This window comes from Crinia signifera, chromosome 12 (assembly GCF_055691185.1).
Source record: "Crinia signifera chromosome 12, ASM5569118v1, whole genome shotgun sequence".
NCBI classification, from domain to species: Eukaryota; Metazoa; Chordata; class Amphibia; order Anura; family Myobatrachidae; genus Crinia; species Crinia signifera.
In genome coordinates, this window is record NC_139228.1 from 52,194,664 (window position 1) to 52,214,228 (window position 19,565).

The window sequence follows — 19,565 nt, forward strand, 5'->3', positions numbered from 1 at the left end:
AATTATGGCAGGAGGACTCGGAAACTGTCATGAGGAGGATGCGGACCAGAGTGAGAGACCGCGCCACCGGGAACCACACCTGATCACCAGCGGTGGGCGGCTGGGCCTGCAGACAAAGCATACCTCCCAACTTTCTTCAGGGACACTCGTCCGAAAAGGGGGCGGGGCGTATGCAAATGAGGGCACAGCTTATGCTAATTAGCCGCAACCTCATTTTCATACGAGAATAGACGCTGTGTGCATGCGCACAGCGTCTATTCTACTAGATTGGGGGGGGTCTCCCAACTGCCACCCCCCGCAGCGGGACAATGCCTGCCGCGGGTGGGACAGCGGGACAAGACCCGAAAATCGGGACTGTCCCTCTAAAATCGTGACAGTTGGGAGGTATGGACAAAGACTTGCGAGATGATGACATCCTCATCTCACGAACGTGTCCCTAGCGGCGGCACACAGCCTCCCTTTCCAGGCACGAGCCTGCTGGCCCGACCCCCCTTTGCGGCAACAGGCCACGCCCCTTGATGTGAGGCCATGCCCCTAACATTTTGACCGTGCAAAGAGTCCCTCTTCCCTTCTGTTGAATGTTGAGAGGTAGGTTTAAGTAGGCACAGAACACAAAAGAGAAACAGAGGACTTTCAGTTTTGTTTAGCTTGAAACAGAAACCATTACTATAACCACGCTGTGCCTGGAGCTGGGTGGACACCCTTCCTTCATGGGTGCGGGGATGACAACATGTTATTCATTGCAGAAGTTCTGTTCCTATCTGTTTCATACAGAGGTGGAGCAGGACCTGTAGGATCCTACAAATCCATTTAGTTCATGTAAGTATTCAATTTCAGGTCCTGACCCATTGCTGTGTGCTGAGAACGATCAGCATCACTCAGAACACTCAGCAAAGCCCCTTAAAGGCCCAAACACTGGGCGATTTTGAGCAGAGAGCAGATCAGTTTTGGCGTTTGCTTTCAGCTCAAGAGCCGCCCAGTGTGTACGGGACAGCAATGAGTGGTGTTGTGCCTGCCTGCAGCATCGCCTGCCACCACCGCTGGTATTGCCTTTCCATATCAATGTAATAAAAGAGATAAATATAAGACGTGTCATTTGTATGTGACTCCTCCCTCTCTTTCACCCCCCACATTCGTGCTCTCTCACAGTCTTGCCGCTTTCACCTACGCAACATCTCACGCATCAGACCATTCCTCTCCACTGACGCGACCAAAATTCTCATTCACTCTCTTGTCATCTCCCGCCTTGACTACTGCAACATCCTTCTCTCTGGGCTACCTCTCACCCGCCTCGCACCTCTCCAAACCATTCTTAACGCTGCTGCTAGGCTCATCTTTCTCTCCCGCCACTCTACCTCCGCCTCCCCCCCTGTCTATCTCTTCACTGGCTCCCCATTCTTTTCCGAGTTCTCTTTAAACTCCTCACCACCACCTACAAGGCTCTCTCCTCCTCCACCGCTCCTTACCTCTCTTCACTGATCTCTATCCACACTCCCTCCCGTCCTCTTCGCTCCATCGCTGACCGCCGACTGACCTCTCACCTAATCACCTCCTCCCACTCCCGTGTCCAAGACTTCTCTCGCGCTGCCCCCCTGCACTGGAACAACCTCCCGCCACCCATCAGGCTTTCTGATTCCCTTACCTCCTTCAAGCGCTCCCTCAAAACACACTTTTTTCGACTAGCCTATCCCTCCTTCTAACCTCTTTTGATCCTCCTATCCTGCCTCCGTTCCCCTCTGTTCCTACTTATCCTGTTGTTTTTCGTTCATCCACCCACCTATTTTTAGTATGTTATCTCTTATGAGTAGGGTCCTCCTGCCTCACGTACTCACCCTACCTCTTTACCTCACCTGTGCTCCTGTCCTGTTCTTCCCTTCCTCTACTTCATCTTCAGTCTCCTCGACAATTTTGACACCTACTTCTAAACTGATGCTGATTTTATTTCTACCAGCTATACCCCTATTTATACTGTATTTTTCAACACACCCTGTAAGTTACCCTGTCATTTGTTTGCTATGTACGGCGCTGCGGACACTTTGCGGCGCCTTATAAATAAACGTACTACTACTACTACAGTGGGGGGAGACTGTAGCCAAACAAGTAACGTATATAAACACTTCCCCAGTTCAGCATATCCGCAGTATGGGCTGCTCAGTCCTCGGACACATTCCGCCCTGTGACCCCGCCATCCTGTTTTGTACTTGTGTATAAGATATCGCTGACCGTCACATGAGTCCCCAGTTGTTCAAATGTGTCAAACAAGAGTCTCCATGCCCCCTCCTCTCCAGCAGGGCAGCATCAAATAACATAGCTGGCATAGCTCAGCGGCGGCTCTGTGCCCCCCACCGGCCTCCCCTCTGCCACATTCTGTACCCACTGGGCACAGATTTACACAGAAAAAAAAAAAAACCTTAATTTGTTTAAACTCAGACCCCGCTGTGGATTCAGAGCGGAGAACCGTATTCGTGCAAGTGTGCCAATGACATTGGGTTCTGTCACTCTAGAAGGAAAACAGAGAGGCTCACTAAGTATAGCAGCCGTGATACTGATAGTGTAACCTTACACAAATGTCATTCTACAGATATAGCCAGTGACGGCAATGAACAAATATTAGGTGTACAGGGAACAAGCAAAAATGCAGCTCCTCAGCACACTGGCAGTGACGCAGGATGGAGTGCAGTGATGCTGCACGGAGCGCGGTGACGCAGACAAATAACTGCAAGCGCTCTGGTACAAATACACAGATGAGCAGCACCTGTGTATGCATGTTGTTAGGTGCATAATACACACACACAGATAATACGGATGGGACTGCACAGCCCCCAATGGCGCCCCCTAGGCCTGTGAGAGCTTTAAAGCACAGCATTTGCTGCACAATTGTATCCACTCGTTATAAATCCATAGAACACAAAACCCTCCAAATACATATATATATATATATATATATATTTATTTTAATAGGAGGACTTTATGAGCGACATGTTTCTATTCCATAGTCGGAGCATTGCACATCATACATCAAATGAAGGCTCCCAGCCCATAGATTTGGAGAATATTGGCATTGTAATTGGTTGCTTCATTCCAGAGTTATGTGGCAAAACGTCTGTTTGCCATTTACAATGCATCCCCATTGTGACAGCTGGTGATCTCTGCCTGCGCACCTGCTGTGTGACCTTCATCTTGTGACCTGGGACATGTGACCTGGAACATGTGATATGATATGAACATGCATCCTGCCCAGTGCAGTGGATGGGGTGCAGGGATAAATCAGAGGACGCACTGATGGTGCTGTGAAGTGAACACATTTGGGAACCACTGACCTACACAGAAAATCTATTCTCAGATCTAAAAGCAAATGACATCAATATCTGACGTTAGCCTACAGACTGAAATACAACATGGTCATCCGCACTAGGGATGGGGATGATAGAACAGATACGGGTACAGGATGCCATCCGCAGCGCTAGGGATGGGGACATGGACACAATTTACAAATGATCCATTTCTGTGACTTACCCAGCTGAGAAAGGTCCAGCTTTGTCCAATGCATTCCGGTTGGGCATGACCTGGAGAGAGTGCGGATCAGAACACTGCTCTGGCTATCTAGAGCCCACACGGCGTCCCTGCAGGCGGACATGTGGATCACCTCTGTGTCGGGGGGAAGCTGGACAGTGGAGGGTCTGTGCGGGGAGGTCAGGTCACTCAGACAGAACAGATCTTTCCTGCTTTGTGATATCCACAGGACGTTTCCTACAGGCACAAAAGTAACATCACAATGACGCAGAGAGGCCTCTTACAATGGTGACATCACACTGCCAATCAGGACTCTGCACAGAGTGAATACGAAGGAACGCTGCTCCGCAACATGTGGTTAGAGGGAGACTAAACTCATTACACTGACCCCTCTCCTACTGTACTGTGATGTGTGTAAGGAATATACGGATTGGCTACTTACCTGTGGACACAACTAATAAACTGTTCCAAGAGAAACGCACAGGGTTAGGATTTACCTTTAAATTAAGAAAGCAGCAATGGTAATCCTGGTGTAAACTTACAGACTTATCCCAGTGACTTCTAGGGCACAAAGCTGGAAGAGCAAAGCACATCAAACCAGTTCTTCCTTTCAAGCGTGGGCACAACTGCACCCACATAAACAGAGCAATTCTGCTGACTGGGAGACTGCAAGCCTGTGATGAAGACTTAGGTGACTATTGATCTATATAGGCTTCACCTGCTTAATATATATGCCCATGGTGTGTACACACTATACCATATACTAAACAATGGCCCTGATTCTGGTTTACTTGTTAAGCTGACGAAAAACAAGAATATGCGCATACGTATTCACCATCGGTCTCCCGTGCAAACATGCGGGGGACCAAACCAACTAAAATCAGGGCCAATGTGCACGATAATAACCAGTCATGACGACATTTGCTCATTGTGGCCGGAACGTGTGTGGGTGACCATGAGGATGCCGGTAAGTGAAGAAGGAAATGTTGTATGTGTTTTTGCTCCCACTAGATCTGATTGGTCTAACACAAGATGCAGTTACACACCTTCTCCACTGGGGGAAGCAGAAGCGAAGACATTGATCCATTTGGTGGTAGAAGCCGTCCCTCTCGGTACAATATGATGCCAGTAAGTACCTGCGAGACAAACAGGAATCATTAATTAGAACATTTACATTAATTATTGCAAAATCCTCCGAGTAAACTCTACTGTGACTATTCAGGAACAAAATACAAAGACCCACAAATACTTCAGTGAATGCAAGGACACAAGGATGTGACAATCTTATTCAGGAACCACAGTGACCAATTGCAAATACAGAGAAACCCCAATTCAGATGGTGAAGAAGGTTAGAGAGGAGACTATTCAAAATACACGCAAGAACGTGGTACTCAGTCCTCCGCAGGAATCTTATTATGACCACCACTGTAACCAACAATGCACACATTCAGGGGGTTATTCTCATTCATTCGGTCCTCCGTGCATTCGTTGTGCATCTGCCAGGCGCGTTTCTGCACCAGTGCAGAGGCGGAGAAGGGCAGGGGGGGGGGGGGGTTTGAAACACACATTGCCCTGAAGGGGTCGTGCGTGTCCTATCAGGTGTGTATCAGATCAGCCCGACCAGGAAGAACGTTGGCTGAAGGTGGCATCAGTGGTGGGTAAAAGCAGGAGGAGGACAGATACGTAGGAAGAGAGGACCATGGTAGAACCCTCGCAGTGTAATGGTGGTGATGTAAATGGTGAGGAGCAGCCTTTGTAACTGTTCAAAAAGTCTTCGTCAATGGTGTAACGTCCATACGCTAAACCAGGCACTCACCTATCAGGTTTCCTTTGGCCACGTGAAACTCATTTTTGCCGGAGGTAATCCACACCCCGCTGCTGTTGACGCCCAGTAGGCTGGGCTGACACTGGGACTGCTGCGACCAGAAGGTCATGCGGAGTTTATCAGCCACTCTTTCTACAGGAGCCTGGGCGACCGTGGCCACCGTCTGCGTGGCCTGGATGAGAGTCTGGAATAAGGTGTAATGATCGAAGACCACGTAATCCGTGATGCCCACCTGTTGAACACCACAAATATTCGCTAGTAACTTAAATAACGGAACAAAGCCAGAGCTGGACATTTCTGTTACTGTAAAAGCTATATTAGGAGAAGACGAAGAGACAGAGGTTCTAGGCTCACACGTGGGTGATTTATAGGCTGAACCAAGACAAACCCGATCTATGGTCTAGGTTCGTCAGCAATACTCATGTGTCCCAGTGGATCCATAAGCGGCATGCGCACATTTATATCATATAGTCTTCTGTCCTGTCTGTGGGACACTGGCAGACAATGGGTTAAGTTGGGAGGTTGAGGAGTCGGCACTAAATGGTTAACGAATGCGGCTTGTTTAAGGATATTTTTTTCATTATGAATACTGCATATTATTTACTTTCGCCTCAGCCACTTATGGGACGCGGCGGCCGGTGTTGACCTCTTTGCTGGTCCTATGGGGGCATCACACCCTCACGGGTGTTCTGTGTCCCAAATACTAGACCCCTTCCCACCACAGACTACTTCTGGTAGTGCTGAGGGGTGGGCTAGGGGACATACAGAACGGAAATGGGCACCGGTGGCTGGCATCATTGGATAATGTTGTCACGGAATGCACAGCAGAGCGGGGCCCTATTCCCGGCAATCACTCCGCATGACGGACCTAGTCACCCCTTTATACACTTCCGTCCACTAGACAGTGTTCTCCGTACTATAAAGACAAGGTGCCTACTTGCCACCAATGCTCATCTTCTCCCTGTGGCCTCTTTGACGTGACTCCGGTCCGGAACCACAAGTTGCCATTGGAGTCCAGTGTCCACACTGTCTCTTGGTCACCCAGCGTCACACAGACTGGTTCTAGAGCTTGTCTTTCACTGCAACAATACAATGGGATGGCATGGAAATGGGGCTACTCCACGTATAGTAACAGGGGAGGGGGCGAGTACAGACAGGACCTACTGAATTCACAGGGGAGGTGCTCCGTTACACCGTAACATGCTCCAGCACAATACTTGGGGGGCTGGTGCTGTGCTGTCAGTAGGTCCTGTCCCCTGTTACGGTACTTATGTATTATCTGGGCTCCCATGTTAAATGCACCCCATTTTTTCATACCCCTACTATCCAACTATGCATGGAGTTGATTTTATATAGTGTGGCGAGCGCAGCGAGCCACCGTGCCCGAAGCGTGGCGAGCGCAGCGAGCCCCGCAAGGGGACGCGGTCTCATAAGAAAAACGGGAGCCCAGATATTACATAAGTACCCCTGTTACTGTAGGGTATGAATCATTAGGTCTACAGCAGTTAGGTCGACAAGCATTGAGTCAACACCTTTATGTTGACATGGGCGTATGTCGACATGTCATTAAGTCGACATGGGATATTCCACTGGTGTTTTTTTTTTACCCGCATGTCGACACAGTCGACATGGACACTGAAACATAGCACCGCGTCCCCGTTCAGGCACACTATTTTATTCTCCCACCTCGCCATAGTGGCTGGTAGGGCATGAAATCCCGCCTGTCGGCACATCGGCTAAAAAAAACTGTGAAAACCCCATGTCAACATTTTGACTGTCGACCTTGACCTATGTTAACCTTTCTGCATGTCCACCTAATGGTGCTGAGTAATGCTTGTTGACCTAATAACCGTATACCGTTACTGTACATGGAGTTACACAGTTATTTCAGTGGTCACATCACAGTTGATCAGTGGCCGCTATATTGCGACCCGCATTATATACTCTGATGCCAACACATTTATGTGCCCTTTCTGTCTGGTATACAGAATCTAAATAATAATGTTAAATGTAATTTAGATTCAACGTCGAGTAGCGTGTTATTGCATCATTGTGCCAACAATGTCTATATTCTACTTTTACAGGATTTCTAATGAAAGCGATTTTCATTTGAGTTCACACAATAAACCCTTCACCAACAGATGAGACAAGTGTACGCCCTATAGTGGATAGGTTACCTGATGAGATCACACTGCCAGACCTCGCCCTCTGGAGAGAAGCTGCTCACTCCCTCTCTGTACAGGAGGCCTCGCTGCTCAGTCAGGGCCCAGACAACATTATTCCTGGTTGTGATCTGGGATAGCGGGCACGGAACGTCAACCTTTACAGATCTGGCACAGGGGCGATCGACACTGAGGCCTGGCAAAGGTAAAAGAGGCAGTCACAAAAATGAAATAATCTAATTAATTTATTGTAACTCTATGGGGAAATTTACAAAGCAGAATACCCCTGGATTTGGCGTATTCATATGTAAATACTACTGCCTACACGTATTTTCAGCATTTACTATGCCGAAAATACGCCAATTCATATTCATGGCACATTCGTATTTCCGAATACGAATGCATATGCCATTGAAAGAATATGAGTAGGAATCACCAGTCAGTCGAATGGTGATTCCTAATTTACTAAGCGGCCGCATGTAATATATGGCTGATAATTGCCGTGAAAATCTGACTTGTGTTTCTCCAAGTCCCTGCATGTGGTGCAGGCGTGCTGGGACTCATAGTTCCACAACAATACATAATAGTTTTTATATTTTTTTTTTACAATGCCACCAGCCCGGTGCCCATCACCCTGGGGCACCGGGGACAGCCTCGGGCTTCAGCCCAGGCAGGGTTAATCCTGGAGGGGGACCCCTTAACTGGGAGGGGGTCCCCACTCCTCCAGGGTTCCTCTCTGGGCTGACCGGTCAGGGGCATAATGGTTTGGGAAGTTGCGTAGTTTCTCACGGCTGTTCCGTCATCCTGCTGGCTGGTTGGGCCCGATACTGCTTCTCAATACGGGGGACCCCTATTCCTTTTGTCCCCTGTATTTTGGGAACCAGGACCAGCCCTTGAGCGTGGTGCTTGCTTTAAAAATTATGGGGTACCCAAAACCAGGACCGGCTCTTTGAGCGCGGGACTGGTTATGGACGTGGGGGGGGGAATCATTCATATTTGACAATCTGTGTAAATTTCCCCCTATGCGCCTCCTATCAGCCATACTGTCCCAGCATCAGGTTCGGCTGGAGGACATATGGTCACGTGTCTGCGTCTATAGAGCACATCAGCAGCTGAGATTCATCCCCAGCATATCGTGGTGTACGGTGATCAGTGCTGTTTCTAGCCTATTTGGCTCCCAGTATGAACAGGTAACAGTATTGCAGTTCCCCTTTCATGCACTAAGTGTTGCTGTTGTGTTTGTAGTGTACAGGAAGCATTAGTAACAGTAACAGTAACTGTACATAGACAATGTATGGATTACAGATTTTACAGTCGGCTAAAAAAGTTTTATTCATAGAAATGTTGAGAACAACGCATAGAATAGAGATGGCCACATGCTGGACTGAACCAAAAAAAACATTGTAACGTGTCCCTTTTATTAGTGCTGATGGGAACTAGCCACAGCCGCTGTGATTATTTCATGCACAGCACACACAGCAGGCACAATGTGCAGCCCACCCACATACCTGTCTGCAGGTACAAATCCCCATTGGTCCTGATTATCCAGGCGGTGTCATCACTCAGTGCTACAAACAGTGCCTGAGGCAGAGCCTCGTACCAATGCCTCTTCCCTTTAATGGTTACTTTCCCGCAGGCGAAGGCCTTGTCTGATTTCTGTTCTATCTTCCACAGCAGGTTTCCTGGAGACAGAAACAATTTATTGCTACATTATGACTCTATGACCACCAGAGGATTTTTGGTACTTGTTATTAAATCCATTCCCCTGAACCTATCTGGTGGGCACCGGTATATCAAGGAGTGTAGAGGCCGCCAAACCAAAAGCAGGCGTAAAATTCAGCTTTAACTTGTATGAAAGTTGGCTGCTCCCCTTCTACATCCAAGGAGGCCATAGGAAGCCAGCGGTAATAAGCCTACAGGAGAGACAAAGGTGCCCGTACACATCCGATTTGGCCTGATGTCATCCGATTCCAACGGATCGAAACAATATATTGGATGGTACCTGGCCAAATCGGAGATTTGACATCAGATATGATGTGCGTTGCTGTGCGCATCAGATCAGACTTTGGGAATCTTATGTGCAGCACATAAGTTAAATCGGTACTGGAACGTCAGCGGGACATCCCGGGTGCTTTTTAGCATCTGCGATGTATCGCATCCGACTACCCTTAAACTCACCCGTGAGTCCTTTTACATACGATAAATCGCAAGTCAGATGGAGTAATACTAACGGAGTCACATCTAATTACAGCAGGACTGGCAATTGGTTAGAATATAAAACTCTTCGCAGTCACAACATTCTCGTGTCTGTTTATATTCAGCGCAGTCTATTTTCTTAGTATTTTGGAAACATAAAAGGGGGAGGGGAGGGAAGGGCCTACAAACCTGAGGGAGACACTGCCACCTGCTGGACGGCTTCCTCAAACCTCTGCCACCTCAGGCCAGCAGCAGGCAGAGAGCTACAGTACAGCGATCCCTTGTAGTCCAAGCACCAGACGTACTTCTCCGACACAACTAGGCTTAGGATCCCGCTGGCAGGTCCCGAATACACCATCCAACTCTCTGCAAGCTAAGGGGGATCAGAGCAAATCATAACATACTAACCTCTGCCTTCAAGAGGAGAGAAGAGGGGAAGCACAGGAGAGAGGGGAAGAAAGGGGGATAGAGGAGCGGAGAAAAAACTGTGCACTTCCCACATAGGGAAGGAAGTATTTGGGGAGAGGGTACCTTGGTGTGTAAAGTCACTGAGCATGTGTGCCACTGCACCCCAATATGCCAGCTCCCTTTTTCGCAGGATGCATCCTATACAGAGGTCAATGCACCCCAAACTATACACTGTAACCGCCACCTGCCACAGACAAGCCAATTGGTGTCTACTATAATTAATGAGCATATAATAATAATAAACCTCAGCGCACACACACCCACTCCCACACCCACTTTCACTTTGTAGCTGCACACTAGAGAGCTGCAGGATGGCCCGGATCCCTCCCAGCTATCACTGGCTGCAGGGGTAGAACACCCCTGTGGGACTGGGGTACCAAGGGCGAAACATGGGGTGAGACATATAGGGGAGGAGGAGGATAAAGAGGGTGGAAGATGGGGTGGAGGGAAGGTACAAGGGAATACTGGGGCTACTGATGGTGGAAAATGGAGAATAAAGGGGGCACAAAAAGGCAGAAGGTACAGGGGACATGGAAGGTATAAGGGGAGGGAAACAGGGTGAGAGGGAGTAAAGGGGGTGGAACAAAAGGGCCATAAACCAGCCTGCAGGCCCCGGGTTATTGGTAATACCTGTTCCAGCTTCAGCATGGAGCCTTCTTCTTGCATAGACAGAGACATATTCTGAGATGCGGCCATATCCGCCACGCTGGTACTGGAGGAAGAGTAGGGTATCCTGTGTCCATAAATATCCTCATCATCGCTGGAGGACAGTGCGTGATCCTGGTCGGACCTACAGCTGTTAGCGGCCTCTGCGGGCAGCTTGGGACAGGTATATGCAGTCTGACAGGCGGGAACCCCAATATAACTTGAGGGTATGGGGCAGTGGGTCCTGGACATCTCTTGTTGTTCCTCAGACATTTCTGCACATTCCAAGGGCTCAGTGTCTGCGGCACAGGAGGAGAGTACGCCCTCACCTAACCTATACCCGTCATGTTCATAGTCCTGGTATACAGGACATTGCTCCGGGAGATCGCTGCTCCCCTCTTGTGTAAATGAGATTCCAGCTTCCTCAGCAGTTTGTGAGCTGGCGGCAGCCTCGTGCGATGTCACATAATTATCCATACCACAGACCACCGACTCTTCTGTATCTCCAGGGCAGGAAAGGTTGTCGCTATCCACGTGATCCGTGTCAGCGGCTGGCGAGCCAGAAGCCTGGACTGCACTGAAGATGCTCGTGGCTTCATTTTTCCCGCTGGCCAGGCTCTCCTGGGAGCTGAGGTGATCTGTACTGGCGCTAGGTAAGCTCACCATGGCGGAGAAGTAAGAGACCAATGAGAGCGGGCTGTCCATGCTGGGCGTGCTCTCCAGCGAGCCGGCATCACGATTCCTGGAGCCGTTTTCTGAAGTCAGAGAAATATATAGGGATGAGGAGAAAAAATAAATTGTATTAATTCAGCTAGCAAGTCACTGTCCAAAGGCCACCTGGTGGGGAGATATGGTAAAGAATACAGATTTTGTTATAAAGGCATGACTGGGCTGATTCAGAGTCACTGATGTAAAAGAATATTGTCGCGCTGCATGCGATCCGTCAGTCCAACTGAGCTGCGCTGACTACGGAATGTATTGGGGGGTTCCTGGGCACAGGCTATTCTGGGTGAAGGGGGTAAGTGGCTGCAGACTCAGATGCTTAATCACACACATTGGAGGCCATACTCGGAGGGAGACTCTGTGCATAGCGTGGGGCTGGAGCAAAGGGCTACAGATCGATGCGACTAGAGCAGCACAAAGTGGACGTGACATTAGCATAAGGTTGCAACCGGGACTTCGGCAAAAGATGTTGTTAAATTGGTGGTGTGGGCGTAGGATTCAGAATCAGCTCATTTACAGTTGTAAGATAATCACGTTCAGACATAATTTACTCCGCTCCAACCTGGCTAGGACATGGGATGAGCCGGGATTACCCCTTTTCCTCATGGGTGAAAGGCGCTGGTGAGTTAGAAACTAGGTCATCACCCCTCACACCCACCATTCAGTGAGTACATGGAGATAATCCCATCTGCAAGCACTACTGTCCTCGGATAATCAATTTCTCATCAAGAATGGGATCTAAACCTGGGTAATATATCCAGGTTTAAAGTCCCAGGAAAATCTTGCTAGGAAGCAGGGTCACGGACCTGGGTCTCTCAGCCTGGGTAGACCATTTCAGCCATAAGCAGGACCCAGGTGGATGCGCTTCATGTGCAAAGACACTGGTTTTAGGAGTATATCTGTAAGGGTTTAGTGCAGCTGGAAATTAATGTACTTACGCAGAGATTGTTTAATGAATAAGTTATGCCCTTTGCCATATATAACAGACCAGAGAGTATTAGATGCTTACAGAAGCTTTGGAACTACAAGTCCCAGTGTGCCCAGATTCCCCAGCTGGTATATGGCTTGTTGGTGTAATATTATCATTATCCTCATCCTATATGTATGCTTTATTTCCTAAATAACAATTTAGACAATAAAGCATATATATACGGGTGTGGGTGGTTAGGTCGACAAGCATTGGGTCGACACCACTAGGTTGACATGGGTCAAGGTCGACAGTCAAAAGGTCGTCATGGGTTTTTCTTCGCTGTTTTTTTACCCGAATGTCAACACAGTCGACATGGACACAGTTTGATGTACACCGTATCCCCTCGCATCGCTCGCTATGCTTCAGGCACGGTGCCTCACTGCGCTCCGCACACTATTTTATTCTCCCACCACACCCTAGTGGATGGTAGGGCATGAAATACTGCTTGTCGGCACAAAAAACAGTGGAAAACCCCATGTCGAACTTTTGACTGTCGACCTAATGACCTGTCGACCTAGACCCATGTCAACCTAGTTGCTGCAGACCTAATGACCGTATCCCATATATAGGATAATAATAATATTGCACCAACACACTAGGGATAGCTTTACGCAGTGAATGTGACATTTGCAGACGTGTACTCAGTACAGCTATATAGGTGTAGAATTAGATTACCCAGCCTTTTCTTCTTCTTCTTTTTCACTTTCATGGATTTCACCACCAGTTCCTGATCGAAGTCCTCATTGCTGATGGTGCTGAACCTCTGCGAGGAGGGACGCTGCTCCTGCGCTGTATCACCTGGCGATTCCTGATCGGCCTCCGTCAGGCTGTAGCCGCTGTCTATTGAGACCGTGGTGCTGCTCCTGCAGGTAAGCTCTGCGGGCAGGGAGCTCCTCCGGGCTCTGCCCTCCTCTCCAGTATCTGAGCCGCCCTCCTCACTCTCCAGGGGGTACAGCTGGATTCTCTCCGTCTTTACTGTCTGGGCCACGGGGATGCCGGATGCTGATCCATTCTGCATGCGCTTGCGTAGCTCAGAGTGCTTTGCCGGCATCCGGAAAGGGCTGTGCAGGACGGCTGGTACAACGGAGAAATGCGGACTGTTATGGTAAAATGCATAGAAATAGCAGGATACAACCATAATACAAACACAGTACGGGTACCAGGACTAGATCATCCTGATTCTATCTGTGCTATTTAAGAGCCAGGATGGTTTAAACCAGAAAGAAAAATATACAGACCAGAGACCGCTCCTTCCGGCATGTCTGAGATTCGGATGATCTCCCGATCTCCTTTCAGAAGAAAGATTTCATTGTTTACACAGGAGACTGACACAATATCCCCGGCACTCTCTAGACCTCCAATCACAGCCTGCAAAGAGGATATAATACGGTCTTAGCGAGCGGCCACATCACACGGCGTTACCGGACTACACACTATGGACATGTCACACAGCGTCACCAGGCACACAGCATTACCGGATGACACACTAGGGACACGTCACATGGTGTCACCGGATGACACACTAGGGACACGTCACAATAGGGACATTTCACACGGTGTTACCGGGCAGCACACTAGGGACAAGTCACACGGTGTTACCGGACAACACGCTAGGAACACGTCACACAGCTTTACTGGACAACACGCTAGGGACACATCACACAGCGGTACACATCACACAGTGTCACCAGGCGGCACACTGGGGACACTTCACACAGTGTTACCGGACGACACACTACGGACACGTCACATGGCGTTACCGAATGACACACTAGGGACACGTCACATGGCGTCACCGGATGACACACTAGGGACACGTCACACGGCGTTACCGGACAACACACTAGGGACACGTACAGTGTTACCGGACAACAAACTAGGGACATGTCACACGGCGTTACCAGACAACATGCTAGGGACACATCACATGGCGTTACCAGACAACACACTAGGGACACGTCATATGGTGCTACCAGGAGGCACACTAGGGACACGTCACATGGCTTCACAATAGGGACAGGTCACACGGTGTTACCGGACGCAAACTAGGGACACGTCACACGGTCTTACCGGATGACACACTAGGGACAGGTCACATGGTGTTACCGGACGGCACACTAGGGACACGTCACATGGCGTTATCGGGTGGACACACTAGGGACAGGTCACATGGTGTTACCGGACGGCACACATCACACTAGAGACATTCACACAGTGTTACCGTACAGCACAGTAGGGACACGTCAGACGGCGTCACCGGGCGGCCACACTAGGGACACGTCACATTGTGTTACAGGACAGCACACTAGGGACACGTCAGACGGCATCACCAGGCGGACACACTAGGGACACGTCACATGGTGTTATGAGGAGGCACACTAGGGACACGTCACATTGTGTTACAGGACAGCACACTAGGGACACGTCAGACGGCATCACCGGGCGGCCACACTAGGGACACGTCACACTGTGTTACAGGACAGCACACTAGGGACACGTCACACTGTGTTACAGGACAGCACACTAGGGACACGTCACACTGTGTTACAGGACAGCACACTAGGGACACGTCACACTGTGTTACAGGACAGCACACTAGGGACACGTCACACTGTGTTACAGGACAGCACACTAGGGACACGTCAGACGGCATCACCGGGCGGACACACTAGGGACACGTCACATGGTGTTATGAGGAGGCACACTAGGGACACATAACATGGTGTTACCGGATGACACACTAGGGACACGTCACACTGTGTTACAGGACAGCACACTAGGGACACGTCAGACGGCGTTACCGGGCGGACACACTAGGGACACGTCACATGGTGTTATGAGGGGGCACACTAGGGACACATAATATGGTGTTACCGGATGACACACTAGGGACATGTCACACGGCGGCACCCATCACATGGTGAATGCAGATGTATAATGACACCGCTTCTGCTTTGTGTAAATATCTCTGAGATTCGATTCCAACCCTGTCCCAGCCCATTCTATAACTAGGTCACAGATATAGAGGAGATAACAATGAGGATGCTGCACGGAGAGGTCCCTAAAGAGACAGATACCTGGCTGACAGTGTCTATGATATAGATGCTGTACTCGTCCCAGCTCAGCACCCAGCCATCGTGCAGGAAGCAGGACACTAGACCCAGGTGTTTCTCAGACTGAACAGAGTTTCCTTGGTTTGTTGCTTCCACCCGAGGGTACAGCTCAAAGGGTTCCAGCCCAGGAGATAAAACATCCTTTAAAATGAAAGTAGAGTGGACAGATCCATGGGCATCGGCCTTCCAGAGACGCAGTCCTGGCCGTGATGCAAACAAGGTCAAGTCACTCTGCTTGCAGAGGCCAGGTATAAAGCATGCTCCGTACTTCCCATTGCTGAAACACAGAGAGGACATTATCAAAGGCGTCAGAACACAACCAGGTGAGCGTCACAATCTGGTCTCTCCTAAACTTCCGCCATGTCTGGCCTGGGGACTGGTCCTAGCACAGAGTACAGGCTCTGTGCTTGGACCAGTCCCCAGGCCTCACAGCTCCCCCTTCGTGACGGGTAGGCCAAGGGCTGTTACACTATCACAGAGGCAACCACCCTACATCTATATTGCAGTGTTATTCTACCTATAGCATCATCAGATAAAACATCTAATATGGGGACACAAAATATTTTTTGGTTCCTAGTGACTGTATAGGCTGCGCTCTCAGTGATGTCACTGGCTCCTAGTGAATGGATAGGCTGCACTCTCAGTGATGTCACTGGCTCCTACAGACTGGATAAACTTCATTCTCAGTGATGTCACTGGCTCCTAGAGACTGGATAGGCTGCGCACTCAGTGATGTCACTGTCGGTACTTGTGTATTATCACGGCGCCCCCGATATCCATCGCAGGGCATTGTACAACCACAAAATCGCATCGCATGCCATGCCATATGATCGCATGCGATGAGACGTGATTATACCCGATTTTTCATTGTACAGGCACCCAGACCCGATTTTACATTGTACACCCACCTGATGGGTAATGAGTATGTTCAAATGCCCCCCCATTGTTAACGCCACCCCACTATCAACGGCAACCCGAAGCTTGGAGAGCGCAGCAAGCCCATGAGGGGCGGTGGTACGCGTCCTCCGACCTTTTCATACCCCCACTATCCACGTCGGCGTGGAGTTGATTTTATATAATGTGGCGAGCGCAGCGAGCCACCGAGCCCGAAGTATGGTGAGCGCAGCGAGCCCCGCGAGGGGACTTGTAATACTTGTGAAGTAATGCGCGTGCGCTCGCCACGCTTTGGGCTCGGTGGCTCTCCACACTGTATAAAATCAACTCCAAGCCGACGTGGATAGTGGGGGTATGAAAAGGTCGGAGGACGCGTACCGCTGCGCTCGCCACGGGTCGGGTTGGCGTTGATAGTGGGGTGGCGTTAACAATGGGGGGGCATTTAACATTGTCATTACCCATCAGGGTGGGGATACAATTAAAAATCGGATCTGGGTGGGCATTTAACATTGAAATCGCATCGCACTGCATGCCATTATAATGGCATGCGATGCGACGCAATATTAAAATTGTACGCTCAACCCGGGAAAAGCCTCAAATCGTGTCCATCGCATACCTTAATTAGTGGTATGCGATGCGACGGGCGCCATGATAATACACAAGTATCTCACTGTCTCCTAGTGACTGCAAACCAGACTATTGCTTACATTTAATATACTCTTATTTATAATTTGATCATCTTTGCGCAACTTTTTAAAATTAAATCTTGTGCTCAATAACCACAATCTGAGATCTATTCGCAAAGTTGAAGGGAAATACGACACTTACGATTTTCTAGGCCGATTCCCAACTTGCTTGACAGACTTTTCTTCCGTGTAGAAGAGTAGACATCTCTGAGTGGTTGATACCAGCAGAACCTTATGGCTGTAGTCCAACTGAACAATTGAGGACAACTCTTCAAGTATAAGGCTGGGGTTGCAAGTTCCCTACACAAAAATAAATGGACAAGAATAATGAGCAGGGCCACAGGTGAATAAGGGGAGTGGGAGCTGCCATCTCGTCACTGTTCCCTAGTTATTAGCCTGTACCTTGTCAAAGTCCAGATCAGCCAGTACAATCTTCCCTCTGTCATCCCCTGAAAATAATTTCATCCCATTGGGGCTCCAGGCTAGCGCAGTGATGCTGCTCTTGTGGATACCGAGTACGTCAAACCGTCTCAGCTGCAACACAAACCATCAATCAATCAGACCATGATGAGGCAGACTCAGGACCAGTGGCCACAACTGATTGGCTGAGTAACATTCAGCACATACGAGCGCAGCACAGTGGCTGGGCCATCAGATATATCCCCAATGTGGGGACATGCATCTGCTCTCCTGGCTAGCACATACACGAGATAAACACACACACACGTATGAGTGACAATCACAGAGTCGGATACCACCCCAAGGTACTAAGATCTCCCCTGTGATAAAACACTGACCTGCTTATTCCTCCCGGGCAGAGGGGACACCAGCTGGAAAACGGCCACTCTTCCCGAGACTGTGCCCACTGCCACCAGGTCATCGAAGCAGCTGAGAAGCTTCAGGACAGACACAGACTCTGTTTTCCTCTGTAATAAAACATGTACAATGGCTGATGCTGGGTTCTCAGTCGCTAATGGAAGTGCCAGCCTCACATGTGATAAAAGATCCAGGGAGACACTGTTTCTGGATGTAAGATATAGCAATACTGTTCTAACAACCCATCCGGCTAAATCACATCAAATACAGATTTTCAGCTTTATTTTTAGCTTCAGAATCTTTTTCAGGCAACCATTACTTAAGTGATGGACACCCAACAGGCGATATTCAATTGTTCTGCCAATGGGCAAGCGTGCTGTTGGTGCCTATTACTATTAAGGCAGGAGGTCAAACTCTAGCCAACACAAACGCAGCATGCCCAGTACCCGCACAGGGCAAACAGCTTTATATGTCTAAACGGGATGCAGTTAAAATCCCGGCGGTCGGGATCCCGGCATTCAGAATCCCGACGCCGGAATCCCGACCGCCGAAATACCGACACATTCTCCCTCCTGGGGTGTCCACGACACCCCTGGAGGGAGAATAAATTAGCGTGCCGAGCATAGCGAGGCACCGGGCCCGCTGCGTGGCGAGCGCAGCGAGCCCGCAAGGGGGGGCGATCCACGTCCCCCCCTTGTCGGCATTTCAGCTGTCGGGATTCCGGCGTCGGGATTCTGAACGCCGGGATCCCGACCGCCGGGATTCAATACTGAATCCGTCTAAACACGACACAATTGGGCAAAATATGTTAAGAAAAAGTGATAGGTGCAGGTGGAACTCACACCCAATAGCAGCGGAATTTAATACTGGCATCCAAAATCAATTGAATTCCCCCACTGAGTAATGACCTAACACTCCATGCGGTTCCTCCACTTATACTGAGCCTACTTCAGGGTTAATAAAAAAACTTCTGAACAGATGTGAAAAAAAATCCAACACTTCACTTGCTTCACTAGGGTGATGCCATGGGGTGGTCTGGCTGGGCTGATTTTTGGGGGTGTCCCATGCCCCAGACTTGAACCCTTACAATGTTAGCCACTTACCCAATGAGGTTACTAGGACATGGTAGTGAACACCATAACCCTGGCCAAGATTATTGCAGAATGTATTACCATTCTAATTATACCCCTTTCCCACTGCAGGCTTTACACGTGTAAATGCCGTTTTTTTAGCCTTTTTAAACGGCTAGAGCTGCAGTGGGAAAGCTCCAGGTTGCTTTACACGGGTAACAAATACCGGTTTTTGTTACCCGTGTAAAAAGCAGTGTTTTTACCGTGTAATAGCCGTTTTTTCGGCAGTGGGAAAGGGGTAGCCCTTTACCCGTTAAAAAAAAAACCGGCATGGGGTCCCCCCCCACTGCCGAAACCAGCACCAGGCTGAAGGAGCCGGGGCTGGTAATAAAAAATCAGGAAACCCGACAAATAGGGGTTCCCTGATTTTTTACAACCAGCCCCAGGCTCCAGGTCCGGGGCTGGTTCCCAAAATACGGGGGAC

At 49.3% G+C, this 19,565-nt stretch overlaps 1 protein-coding gene across 1 annotated transcript in view; it reads right to left on the reverse strand.

Moving 5' to 3' along the window:
* TECPR2 (tectonin beta-propeller repeat containing 2) overlaps positions 1–19,565 on the reverse strand; it is a 33,420-nt gene that overhangs the window by 8,714 nt on the left and 5,141 nt on the right. The window contains exons 3-16 of the mRNA XM_083167586.1: positions 17,993–18,121; positions 17,598–17,729; positions 17,338–17,495; positions 15,580–15,892; positions 13,741–13,870; positions 13,178–13,576; positions 10,795–11,564; positions 9,886–10,069; positions 9,009–9,182; positions 7,516–7,696; positions 6,276–6,417; positions 5,330–5,570; positions 4,560–4,649; positions 3,517–3,750 (exon numbers count right to left, since the gene is read on the reverse strand). Coding sequence (XP_083023712.1) covers positions 3,517–3,750; positions 4,560–4,649; positions 5,330–5,570; positions 6,276–6,417; positions 7,516–7,696; positions 9,009–9,182; positions 9,886–10,069; positions 10,795–11,564; positions 13,178–13,576; positions 13,741–13,870; positions 15,580–15,892; positions 17,338–17,495; positions 17,598–17,729; positions 17,993–18,121 — 3,277 coding nt within the window. The remainder of the gene's footprint in view (positions 1–3,516; positions 3,751–4,559; positions 4,650–5,329; positions 5,571–6,275; positions 6,418–7,515; positions 7,697–9,008; positions 9,183–9,885; positions 10,070–10,794; positions 11,565–13,177; positions 13,577–13,740; positions 13,871–15,579; positions 15,893–17,337; positions 17,496–17,597; positions 17,730–17,992; positions 18,122–19,565) is intronic.